The 14,218-nt window shown below is 32.3% G+C and overlaps 1 protein-coding gene across 1 annotated transcript; it reads left to right on the forward strand.

The window, feature by feature from the left end:
* Positions 1-6,079: 6,079 nt before the first annotated feature.
* LOC132034920 (F-box/FBD/LRR-repeat protein At1g13570-like) lies at positions 6,080-9,418 on the forward strand. Its single transcript, XM_059425253.1, has 4 exons — positions 6,080-6,087; positions 7,093-7,960; positions 8,349-8,504; positions 9,125-9,418. The coding sequence occupies exons 1-4, from the start codon at positions 6,080-6,082 to the stop codon at positions 9,416-9,418; spliced, it is 1,326 nt and encodes a 441-aa protein (XP_059281236.1).
* The last annotated feature ends 4,800 nt before the right edge of the window (positions 9,419-14,218 follow it).

A 14,218-nucleotide genomic window follows, 5' to 3' on the forward strand; every position in this document is an offset into this window, starting at 1 on the left:
ATCATCATAATTTGACTTCTACACTGATTAAATAAGTCATTAAGTCCCATCAAAAACTGCATTAACCTCTGATATTCAAAATGCTCAGCATATGTTTTAGACTCAAGGCAAGGACAACCAAGACAAGGCATTATAGAGTCATACTCTTCCTATAACTCCTTCATTCTAGAAAAGTAAGTTGATACAGATGAGACACCTTGAGACAAGCTAGCAATCTCTCTGTGTAAGTAGTAAACTCTAGATCCATCGACCTTATCAAATCTCTCTTGTAGATCATTCCAGTCCTTTTGTGCACTAGATGCATATGCAATTCCATTGAGTAATTCCTTACTAATAGACACCATAATCCATGACAACACAATTGCATTACATTTATCCTATAGATCATGCAAAGAGGGATCAAATTTAACCTTAGCACATTTTCCAGTTATGAACCCTAGTTTCCCTTTGCCTAGCAGTCCAATTTTCATATATCTACTCCATGAAGCATAAATTTCAGATCCAATTAACTGAATAGCAACAAGAGAACTATCTAGAGTATCACAAGCTTGAAGAAACAATGGATGATGATGATCAACAAAGAACCGCACCATCTCCGGTTGCATTTGATGTTGTTCTAGTGGTTCTCCCATTGATATCTGTATTTTCAATCGCCATTGATGTGGATTGATCACAAATTGACTACAAAACCCTATAAATTGCGGAAAAGTTCACGAAATTCAACGGTTTCAACTACAATTCTAGCTTAATCGAAGCCGAATCAACTACTTTCTGAGCGACAATCTAACAGATGATATCGCTAGTAGAGAAATTGAAAAAAATCAAAGAATAGAGATGAATTTAATCGTCAATTCATAACTCTAGCTCTGATACCATGTTGAGTTACATCAATGGCAAGTCTATGAGAGCATTTAGAGAAGACAGAAAATGGAAAAGAATAACTTGTTCTTCATTTCATATGAAATGAGATGTATATATACATTTTACACTAACTAACTGTATAATTATTAAGTTACACTAGCTACACTAATGTACCCTCTAGTTCTGGTAATTACACTTTGACCCTAAACTATTACGACCATTTCACAAATAGGTCCTTTTTTCTATTTTAGGCACCTCAACTAAGTGTTGTTCCTATTGAACCCCTGAACTCGTCCTCAAGTGTGTCTATCAAACACAATCTGACTTACATAGTATTCTATCTTCAATGTATCAACATGTTAATATATGTTCTAATTTAATTATGCCATTTGTTTTAGCTAAGATTAGCAGCAATTGAGAGGGAAAAAAAGAGTAAGCTCTTAATTAAACTGACAATGAAAGAGCAGAACCAACAGAAACCGACACGTCGAAAATATTACTTTACCTTCATTACCACAATTTATTTTTTGCTTCTAATAAAAATCAGATTTAGAGAGTTTGATAGACACACTTGAGGACGAGTTCAGGGGTTCAATAGGAACAACACTTAGTTGAGGTGCCAAAATAGAAAAAAGGGACAAGTTTAGGGGGTTGCATATGCATTAAGCCACGATAATTTGGTGGTGATGCGATGTACTCATGTTGTGATATAATATTACAATTATTGAGTTAATTACTCAAATAGTTATTTAAGATATTTCATAACTCAGTATAATATTACAATTATTGAGTTAATTACTCAAATAGTTATTTAAGATATTTCATAACTCAGTAAAGTCACAGATGAATTTTTTGTACTCAGTGAATCATCCAATTTAACCCAGTTTTTTCAGAAAGTCATTTCAGCAGGGAAATCAACTTTTCGGTGCCGATCATCTAATTATGATTTTTTCTAAAGTTTTTTCATTGTTTCTTAAATAAACTCTATGTCAATTTATTAATATTTACTTGATAAAAAATTTCTTTTTACGAAATAATGTTTCTAACTTTTTCAACAGGTAAAATATTCTACCATTTATCTGTGTGCCTCAAGAAACTCAAACTCAATCTTAGAAAGCATATCACTTAAGCAAAATCATTCAGTATACTTAAAGTCTTAGTGAAGTGTTTTCTTTCCTGCATACGTATAGTGGAAGAATTGTTGGTCACCATTCATGACTTGTCTATATATAAGCTTTTCACCAAAAATAATTGTGGCTTAGTTAGACCCCATAGACCCATAATATGCATTTAACTCAATAAGCCATAATATGCATTTAACTCAATAACCCATATTTCTGTTTGAGCTTGATCCATATAATTAAAAGAGATAACATATTTTATGTGATCAACTTAACCATCTAATAGACGACGGTTATACGATTCTGTTAGTATTGTGCTTCTACTTTTGATCATAGTCCAAATCTCATTCACGTGGTCGCTTTGATTTTAGAGAAAAGAGATCTGAATATTAATAGTGGGGTCATTTCGCAATAGCCCAACAAAATAATGTTCTATAAAATTGATGCATATAATTAAAAGAGATAACATATTTTATGTGATCGACTTAACTATCTAATAGACGATGGTTATACCATTTTGTTAGTATTGTGCTTCTACTTTTGATCATAGTCCAAATCTCATTCACGTGGTCGCTTTGATTTTAGAGAAAAGAGATCTGAATATTAATAGTTGGGTCATTTCGCAATAGCCCAACAAAATAATGTTCTATGAAATTGATGCATATAATTAAAAGAGATAACATATTTTATGTGATCGACTTAACTATCTAATAGATGATGGTTATACGATTCTGTTAGTATTGTGCTTCTACTTTTGATCATAGTCCAAATCTCATTCACGTGGTAGCTTTGATTTTAGAGAAAAGAGATCTGAATATTAATAGTTGGGTCATTTCGCAATAGCCCAACAAAATAATGTTCTATGAAGTGCTGAATTGGGCTTACTGACGGGCCCATAGGAAACAAATCTGCAAAGTTCATGGCTGATTTACACAAATGTTCCCTTTTTTGGCCATCATTTAGCCCTATTTTTTAAAGTTTTTGCAAATATAGCCCTTAAAAATCCCCTTCCAGATAACATTAGACCCGGATAAAATTTTCGCTCATATGTTTCTCAATCTTACAGATAAAATATTAGACTGTCGTCTAACGTTTGAACAACTTACAAAAGTTTAGACCAAGATCTAGAATTTTTTCATACATTTTCAATCAATCAAAATGAATCTTTAGACCGTCTTATAAAATGTCCAAAAGTTGTTAGAAAATTGTCCAAAAAGGGACAACTTTTGGAAATTTTCTCAAAATTCATTTACAACTCTTAATAAGAGTGAATCCGAGAGGAGCTTCCGGTTAGCCTGAAATGACGGACAAGCCCTCGGATTTCTCTTTAATTATTTATCCTAATAATTGAGTAAACCTTTAGGGCTCGTTTGGTATGATCAATAAGCAAAAATAATCCTGGAATAAAATTTTAGTGCAGCCTTATTCCATGTTTTGTTGGTATAAAAACTCGGAATAACTAATCCTGGGATTAGTTATTCTGGGATTATGATGTTTTTTTATCCCATATTGAGGGTGGAATAACAATCTCAAAATAACTAATCCTGGAATTAGTTATCCTTGTTTTCTAACCAAACGAGCCCTTACTCTTTACTGAACTGTGGGCTCAAAGTTACACGTAATTTTGAAGACACATACTCTAGTACAAAACCTGGGCCCACTTGAGCTCACATATTCCACACAGAATTACATGCATCTGCCGGTCCAACCAATAATATAGATTAAAAATAATAGAAAACATACACTATGTTAAAAAAAAATTATTGACATACTATGTTAGAAAATTTATTGATGTACTTTAACTTGACTAACCGTTGCTATTTATGATATTCTTTAAGACAATTTGGTAGGTACGACTCCATTTTTTTATTAAACAAATATTACACACTAAGTTTGATTGTATAATTTACAATTTATCCATACAAAAAATGTTGGGCCTGTGCACAGTGGTGGATCCAGGATTTTCATTCAGGGGGTTCGAAAAAAAAAAAAACAAAAGCTAAATATAAAAAATAATTTTGGCAATGGGAATTGAACCTAGGACACATGACAATTTTGAACACCCTGGACCGCTTGAGCTAACCTTTTGCGTTTATTTAGGATGCTCAAAAGTTAATATATGTACATAAACACAAAAAATTTACCCTATATATACATTGTAATTTTTTACCGAGGGTTTTCGGGTGAACACCCTCGGCATGCTATAAATCCGCCCCTGCCTGTGCACAGCACGGGTCTATCACTACTAGTCATATTTATATTGTGGCCGTGGAGACCTGGGCTTGAATCCCAGCAGCCACATATGCAATTTTTTTTAATAATGTTTAAGCATTTCGTAATTAGAGAACAAACGACATAATGGAAAATTATTTTGATTCATTTGCACGACAAAAATGTTATGTTTTGATAATATCAGTAATTAATTTGTAACTAGTAGTTAGATTCATTATATTTAATTTAGATCAAGTAGAAGATTTAAATAATTCCATCCCAATAATAATCTCTATAAAGTTGTATTGATGGTCTCTGTAAGTGTAACTGTTCACTTTTTTTTCTTCTATCATTATTGTTCCGAGTTAACAACAACATATTTAGTGCACAAGCAGGGTCTGGGGAGGTAGGATATATGCAATCTTTCCCCCTACCTTTGTGAAGTAGAGAGGCTGTATCTGATAGACCATCGACAATTGTTCCGAGTTAGCTAACCTATCCTAATTAACTTACCTCTTCTGTGGTGTCGATCAAAAAAGTAATTCATTTGGTTGAATATATGAACTCAACAAACGATCTAAGAAACACAAGAAATTTAGTGAACAAGTATATAACTATATAAGCATCAGAATAGATCGTTTAATAAACCTAAACCTTTCGTGAAAATATGTCCTAAATAGCCCTACTTAGGGTATAGAGAATCCTTTAATTATTTATTGTATTTATTCGGCTTTAAGAGAACTACAGTCTTCAATTGTCAACACTGATTAAACAACTAATTAGAAAACTTCCGCAAAGTTTTTTAATTTTAGAGTGAACAAGTTACAAAATAAGTGATCATCGTATATTTAATTATTTATTTCAGAACCTTTTTCACTAATCCGCAACTTAAAATCCGAATGTGTAATGTTTTGATATGGATAATTAATTTGTAACTAGAAGTTAGATTCAGTGTATTTAATTTATATCAAGTAGAAGATTTAAGTAATTTCATCCCAATAATAACCCCTCTTAAATTTATGGTCCATGTATAACAGTTCACTTTTTCTTTTAATCATTATTGTTCCGACTTAACACATCCAAATTAATTTATCACTTCAATTCATGTGGTTATATGAACTCTAACTTAGGGTCTAAGTAACATAAGAAATATAACTAAACAAGAATAAGCATCAGAATAAATAGTTTAATAAACCTAAACATTTCGTGAAAATATGTCCGAAATATGCCTACTTAGGATAAAGAGAAGGGAAAAGGATAAAAAATATTCCTGAATATTCTCCATTTGGTGTAACGCGGTATAACTGTTCAAAGTTAGAGGAGGGCGGAGGTGGGGGGTTGATTTTTAAAATAAAGTTGGGGGTGTAAATAATTTTCACCCATTAGAAATAATACTCCTGCATTCGTTACCGAATTCAGAAAACTCTCTAAATAACATAAACATTAAACTTTATACAAGTAAGCTTTTATTTAGATTAGACCATTTTAGACATTGCAGAAAAAGTATGTTCTGAGTAAGTGTACATGTAAATGCTCTGGATATAGAATAATTAATTACATATTGTAATTATTTATACTTTAGATAATTTAAAAGTTACTTCGCCTCGAAGACATCGATGAAACAACTTTGTAAGGAGAAGTTTTCAAATTTTGGAGTCAACCAAATCAGAGATTAATGTAATAGAAATTTATGGTGAATAAATGAATATACATCCAAATGTAGAGAAAAATAATAAATTCTGAAATTTAAGTAACTTCAAATGAATTAATTCATTTTCCGACTAAAGAAAAAATTTGGGATGCCATTTCACATATTTGAAATCTATAAATAAATCGTAAGAGCTAGCCAAGACTTTTATCTGTGGCATTCTGTCTGTCTAATTGGAATGGCGAGGTAAGTCAGATTTCCCTTTTGTTTTCTTTTCCGTTTCAATTTCGTTTTTACAGAATTGATTCCATATATGGCTACTTATCTTTTGATTTTTTCTCTCTTTATGAACAATATTTTTGTAAATCTTGAATGTTGTGTGTAACATTAATTATGAAGTGTAAAGGAATCTCAGTCGATGTCGTGTTCCCATATAGAATTCTTCTGTATGTTCTTATGAATTTTGTTTTTAATTTATGTGCGAAGGAAACTTTTTTTTTTAATTCATGTTTGTTCCACTAAAGATACCTTTATGTTAGATTAATTTAAGTTCACGTGTGTTACAATCTATAACATAGAACATAAGTTTTTCTCCCTCTCTTTTTATCATTCTTTTCTAGATTGTGGGAATGACTTAAAGTGGGGGGGGGGGGGGGGGGGGAGGGAATCATGTCATGTCAATTTTGGAAAGTTCAAATGCAAAGAGGATTATGTTTTAAAAGTCAATTTGATATGAATTAAGATGTCTGAATGTGAATGCACATACAATGTTTGAGTAGTGAGATAATTTAGTCAGATTTGAATAATGAATACTTAAAATTGTTAGTTTTCTCAACATCTGATAATTCATAATATTTTTTAATGAAAATTAATAAATATAAAATTCTTAAGGAAAGTTAAGTTGTAAGGCGGTGATTTGTGGTGGATGCTTGTGGTGGTTGTCCGGTAGAAATGGTGACGATGATATGGCTAGCAATGGTGCAAGATTCTTGTGGTGGAGGTGTTGGTGCTAGTGAACAACGATGGTGAATGAAAGTGGTAATAGACAGTGATTTAGTGATTTTCAGTTACACACCCGCGTAGTTCAGGTGTGTAACTAAAAATTTCATTGTAGTTCAAGTGTGTTTTTATGCCACAATTATTATCACACTAGCTTTATGATAACGTTAAGTTGAAAAGATTACTTAAGAAAGGGTCATTTTTGGTATTTCACTATTATGTACTAAAAGCTTTGACTTGTTTTATGACCAGATTAAGGAGGAACGACAGCCATATTGGTCAAAACTATGTGAATCAATACGATGAAGGACATGATATTGACAAAATATCTAAATTACCAAGAAACCTTATTGATGATATTTTGAAACGTATGACCATAAAGGAAGTTGCAAGGATGAGCGTGTTATCACAAAAATGGAATCAGATATGGTCTACACATCCATTTCTTGTGCTAGATCGCTGGTTCCATGAAGAAATAGATTATCAAAATCGATCATCATCCTCAGTCACTTTTGACTTTAAAAATATTATAAACAAAATCCTCTTACAACATAGTGGTTCAATTGTCAAGTTTGTCCTTGATGTATCAGGTGTTGGTTCCGACTGGGACCTTCATCATTGGCTACGATACGTTTCTAACAATGGGCTTAAGGAACTTAAAATCGAAAATTCAATCCAATCCACATATACTTTGCCATATTTCTTATTCAATTCTGGAGAATTGAGTCATTTGGACATCACCAATTGTGCCTTCAAGATGCCCCTTGCCTCTACATCATTTCAGAATCTTGTGAGGCTTGATCTAAGGCTAATAAGTTTTGATCCAATATTGGTGTATACCAAACTTGAGGCTCCCCTTCTCTCGATCATGGTGCTTACATATTGTGATGGTCTCCAGTATCTTAATATCTCTGCGCCCCGATTGCGTGGCTTACACATTGTTGATAGTCATTATGTCGATTTGATAGTTCTCAAAGCCTATCCCAATCTGAAAACGTTGACTATTGTGACATGCGACAAAATCGAGCAATATGAATTTTGGAGAAGGTTTACTTTGACAGACATTATTTGTTCGTTCCCTAAACTTATAGGGTTAGACTTCAACAGTCCGTTCTTCAAGGTAAGTTTCATACAAATTTATTGTTTTATTCTATGCTTTATTTAGTTCATCGTAAATATGAGTCAGAGAGATATGAATGTATTATTTTAGGTCAAAACATACTTTTTTATTTGTACACCGACTCCTCTGGCAAGTTTGATTACCCACATTGTTGTTTTGTTTAGGTTGAAACAATTTTTCATTTCTAAATATCAACTAAGTATCGTAAGTAAATTGCCCCCGATTGTTCAATCATTTTATAATAACCAGAATCATTATTTTGGAAGTTGATCATTATGAGTCATACTCAATAGAATTTAATCAAATCCTATTCTCTGTCGTTTTATATAGCTGTATGAAAATGTTTAAAGTCCCTCTCTTATTCTTTTGTTTTTTCTTTCTTTTAAAGTTTGTAGTTCCACATGTTATTCCAAAGAGGCTTGAGGCTACACTGGAGAATTTGCAGCTTCTCAACTTAGGTCTGTGCTTTGCCGATGAAGCTCAAATTTCAGCAGTTATTTGCTTGCTGCAAAGTGCTCCCCGGTTGCATACACTTAAAATTGAGGTAATTAACTAAAAGCTAAATATATATATATTCTTATTATTGATGCTTGTTTGAAACAGTGTGAAATTGTTTAGCAGGAAACTTGGAAAACAAATGTTATCTAGCATATTGAAGTTGCATATTCCTTTTTTGCAAGTAGTATAAAATCATGCTAATCGTTTTATAAATCTTGAGACATGTTTCCTTTTGTGTTTTATATTTATTATACTCAAAAGATGAATAATGCCTAAATGGGCAAACTATTGCCCGGTATAACCTATTTATAGGATAAAAAATTTGGAACAAAATAAATAAATGACATACATGCCTTAACCATAACACCACTGTCCTTAAAAGTTGTGGAATAGTTATTGGCTTATCAACTAAGAAACCCTAGCATAAGCTACTACCTGGCTTTGTTTAATGAATCATATACGTACTCACTCAATTTCATTTCATTGTATGTGAATTAGTAAATGACTGGGTATGGACATTAGACAATGTTTGGTTGGAGGGATTAAGTAGATTATCTTGGTATAAAATTTGGGATTAAATCTATCATGTGTTTGGCTGAGGATATTAGTTAAAACCATGTTATATGCATGGATCACCTAAATTGCTCATATGTGTTATATATACAGGAAGAACTTGCAAATGTAGAGCAAAGTGATATGGACGCAGTTAGAGAGTATTTGTCAACACCAAATTGTGTAGAAGAGGATCTCATGGCACTTAGAAAGATAAAGTTGGACGGTTTTGTGAACACCACAAATGAACGTTTTTTCATGAAACTTATGCTAGCTCATTGTCCTTCACTTGTAGAGGTGGCACTTACGCCTGCAACATCAATTGACGAACGTGAAATATCGCTCTTCTACTTAGAAGTGCTTCAGTTCCCTCAAGCTTCACCAAATGTCAATATACTGCTTGAATAGCTAATATTTCTATTTTAGCAGCTACATCATCATTTTATTAATTCTTCTGACTGATGGATATTTCGTTTTGGGCAGTGGCCCTATTTTTTGTGATATTTGTAAATCGGGACAAGTATATTGTTCCAAATACTGCGGTTTATCTTTAATTTTGATTGTCAGGATACCGTTGACAGCCTTATGAATCAAGGTCTTTTTATTATCTATCTGTATTAAAAAATTGTGATGTCTTTTAGTTTCATCTGCTTGTTTGCGTAGTTCTTTATTTGTAGCTGCTTTTAATTTATCTCTATCTATAGTACACTATATAGTTAAACTGTAAAAAGAAGTTTCTGAGAAAGATAACAAGTGAAACTTCATACGTAGATTTTTTTTTTATATCTTGTGCATTTTGGTAAATATGTTAGGATGGCTCTAATTTGTGTATATAATCGTTCAAGTCATGGAGATTAGCCCTTTTTATTTTTATAAATATCTTTAAGAATGTGGCTTCCTACCAGGGGCGGACGAACCCATGTGGCTTCCTACTAGGGGCGGACGAATCCCCTTTGGCAGAAAAAATACTATTTATATATGGTTAAAATTATTTTTTATATACATATAGTAGATGTTGAACCCCTTTGACGCCTTCGTATGTTTACTTTTTTATATTTTGAACCCCTTTACTAAAAATACTGGCTCCTGCTTCCTACCTTGATGAACGCTTGCCCCCTTTAAAAAGGTTAGAAAACCAATTAATTAATGATTGCAAAAGGATTAATCACTGGCGTACGTAACTACTTGTTATAATATGTGCTTTTAGTTTCTAGCTCAATCATTCAGATGCGACTTAGAATTTTGAGAGTAATGCCGACTCACCAACCAAATGCTCTGTATATACCTCCTTTTTAATTTGTGTTGTTTGTGTTTCAGATCTACAACAAATTAAAAGGTCGGATGTGAAGTTTCTTAGTAGGTTCAAAAGTCATATCTTGACTCTAAATCACACCTTCAATAAGTTTTTTTCCCGACATGACTTTAATCCATACAAGTCTCGCTAGTATCAGAAGTGTTTTAACTTTCATGCACTGATAATGTATGGATCACTGTTTACAGATACGTTAAGGTCAAACTTATAACCGATCAAGCAGCCTCAAATGTTATAAAGCTGTAGTGGTTCCACCAGTGGGAAATAGTATAAATGAAAGAGGAGTCACTCCTCCTAATATAACACCAAAGATAGAGCAAAAATGATTCCAAAAAAGTCATGGCCAGAGTGCCATTGTGAAAAACATGATCAATGCTTTCATTCTGAGGAATAAAAGCCAGGCATGGCCTAATTTTTTGTTACCGATATACCAGCCCCCTTGAAGATTGAAATCTCTCAATTTGATTTTGTATGACTAAAGGTATGGTTATGCCGTACTCTAGTCTTTTAAAGGAACTAGTCAGACTCGTAGTAGAAATCATACAAATCATATTAAAGTTGTAGTTTAGTGAGTAACATAAAATTTAAAGTGGGAAGGTATAAGATAAAATTAACGAACAATACGCCTATTTGAATGACATATTGCTGAACACTCATTGATCCATTAGCAAAATTTCTAAAAAATATCACATAAAAGTTGAATCTTGAACAAGCTGAAAAAGAAATATCTTGCTGAACTTGTAATGGAACTTTTTGTCAGTTCAAAATGGGAGAAACTCAAAAGCTAAAGAACCAAAAAAATTGGGATGTATAAGAGAGTTATTCAAAGGGGCTTTAATAATTTAAAAGGTATCTAAGAATTGCAGAAATTTCTAAATAAAAATGAGAAAAGAACTGAACAGTAATTAATAAAAGGAGATAAGCTGAAAAATGAAAAGGCAACAATTTATAAGTAAAGTAAGATGACAATATGAAAAAGCCACACCATATACTTACCGGTTTGAGAAAAAAATGAGCAAACAAAATGAGAGTAACATAACTAAAGGTTGATATTAAGTTTCAGAGGATGAAAAACTCTTCCAAGTAAAAAGTAGGCTAACATTAAGTAGTTCAAATTAAGTAGTAGTGAAGGCTTCATAATGAGAAAAAGAAGAACATTTAGTTCATCAAAACTCATAAAGGTCGAAAGGCGGGAACAAATCTATAGAAAAAGCAGAAATTTCAACATCAGCATCTAGCATGGTGGGCTTTAGTTAACTAAATAAAAATTAAGCATAAATAATTTTGATCTAAAACTCAAGAGTACAATCTTGGTTCGTTCGTACAAAGATTCCTCCTCGAATTGATACAATAAGGGCAAAAATATTTGTTAGTAAAAATGTGATATATTGTTGCCCATCGGTATTCTTTATATTACTAGTTTTTTTCCCCTCCATATGTATCTTCTACAGCAATCCCATAACTTTCAAATAACTTATAAAAAAAAGTTCTTGAAGGAAGTTTGAGGAAAGAAGAAGGAGAAGGGCCTCTGAGTTGCCATCAGTTATATATTTTCTTTATAGAGTTTAAGTGACTTTCTATATGTCTCACCACTAATAATAAAATTAGTACTTATGTATCTTTCAATTGTAAAGAATTAATGCTTACCCACGTAATTGTATCATGAGTAGTGTTTTCAGCCATATGTTTTCTCATTATATAGAGTTTAAAATGACTTTTTATATGATTATTATCCATTAATAATCACAATATTAGTAGTTATGTGACCTTCAATTACAAGAATTACTGTGTATCCACGTAATTACATACCTCTTAATCTATTTTGACTTTTTAATCACATACTTAAAACTTCCCCCCCCCCCCCCCCCCCCCCCCCCCCCCAAAAAAAAATTAAAGAAACTCTTGCAAATAATCAAAAACTGAAACTTAAATGACAATGGACAGATATAAAATCTACCTTTGCAATACGCCAGTAATTACTCAAAAATTGAAGTAACTACAAGAAAGTGAAACTGCACTAACATTGAATTTGCAGTAAGTATTTGGCAGATACATGACCTCTGCAATACGTCAATAATTACTCAGAAATGGAGGTAATTACAACAAAGTGAAACTACACTAATTAATGAATTTGCAGTAAGTGTTTGGCGGATGCATGAACTTCATGCCAATGACTTTCCATTAGTTAATTCATTTATCATTTATTTGAAGCCAATTTACTATTTAGTACTATAAAAAATTTAAAAAGTAGTACTTAAATGAGGGATAAAAATGTCTTTCAATCTTTGAGGGACATTTTGATAATCTAATTTTACACCTAGGGTCTTCCCACTCTAAGTATAATATATGAGATAAAAGTCAGGCATGGCCTATTTAAAAAAAAAAAAAAAAAAAAAAAATCTAAGTTGGGTTGCTTCTTCCATTAATCATGTCCAAAATGATTTTGGAGCCCTCTTACAGAATCAAATTGTTGATATTATTATGAAGGCTTAATACCTACATGGCCCCTTAAATTTGATCTGTTTTGTAAGATAGACATATAAATTTACATAATGACCAGATAGGCACCTTAACTTATCTCAAGTGTGTCTTTTTAACATACCAATCCTACGGGGCATATTGTGTGTTGTTTTGTCCATTATGGGCGCGTGGGTCTTTTTAAAGTTGCTGAATCAGCTATTCTAACACTAAAAAGTGTTTCAAAACCCAAATTTACCCTCATCTCCCTCAATTTGATCTTCACCATTGTTAAAAAAACCCCAACTCAAAACTCTCTTCTCCATCCATGAATAGTACAATCGAGGACTGACATTTAAAACCAAACCCAGCTTTTATCACAAAATTCCAGATGTTTGTTTACATCTTTGATCTTCATATTCCTTTGACAACAAAATGAAGCAAATAAACGCCAAAGTATTATTCAGAAGCTTTGAAGCTATGATATAATAAACAGATCCAATTTTAAAATGTCAAAGTTAAGGTGAAGTATTCGAAGGATTTGTTTATTTTTTATTTTTAACTAGTAATCTTAAAATCTTGCATGGCTTTCCTACTAAATAATCACAAAATGCAGGGACAATTAACTGCAAAAAAAATTCCATTGGAGAAGAAGACTAAAATATATTAATTGATTGTTACAGGACATGTGAATTAGCAGAAGCAAGTAATGGAGAATGAGGGTAAAGTTTAGTTCTTGTGGAAAGAAGAAGAAGATCAAAAAGGGATTTGAATTTAGAGTGGGTCGGTAGGGGATGCTTCTTTTGGTTTTTTTCCTTATGACACGTGTCTCGATCTCATTCGCCCTTTGACACATCATCAGCAAGTAATGCTCAGGCACTTGATTTTGCTGACGTGATTGTTTGAAAGACACGCTTAAAATAAGTTAAGGTGCCTATCTGGTCTCTATGTAAATTTATATATCTATTTTATAAAACATGTCAACTTTAAAGGGTCATCTAGGTATTAAGCCTATTATGAATGCACCAATATTGTAATCCACTGTTAGCTGCAATAGCTTCAACAATATTATTAATCTTGTAAGTCAATCTGATCAAACTTTTTAGCAATATGATCAAACCAATATACACGAATAGAAATCGATTTAGGCCCTAAACTTGTCCTCAATTTCACGAAAAATAATCCAGCTGTCTTGTAAGTCAATTTGATCAAACTCTTTATCAACAATAAACTTCTAGTTAATACAGATTTCATGAAGAACTTAATAAGTAGAAATGTTTACCTGATCATACTTGAAGGAGCACCTCTGTTTGCATACCTCCAATTGACTAAGAAAAATTTTAAACATTAGTTTTTGAAGTAAGTTTCCAGCAGATTTCCCCACCAACTTCTCATCTAAACTTATTCCATTTTTTTTCTTTTTTGTACCTCTTCTTTAT

Source organism: Lycium ferocissimum, chromosome 10 (genome assembly GCF_029784015.1).
Source record: "Lycium ferocissimum isolate CSIRO_LF1 chromosome 10, AGI_CSIRO_Lferr_CH_V1, whole genome shotgun sequence".
NCBI lineage: Eukaryota > Viridiplantae > Streptophyta > Magnoliopsida > Solanales > Solanaceae > Lycium > Lycium ferocissimum.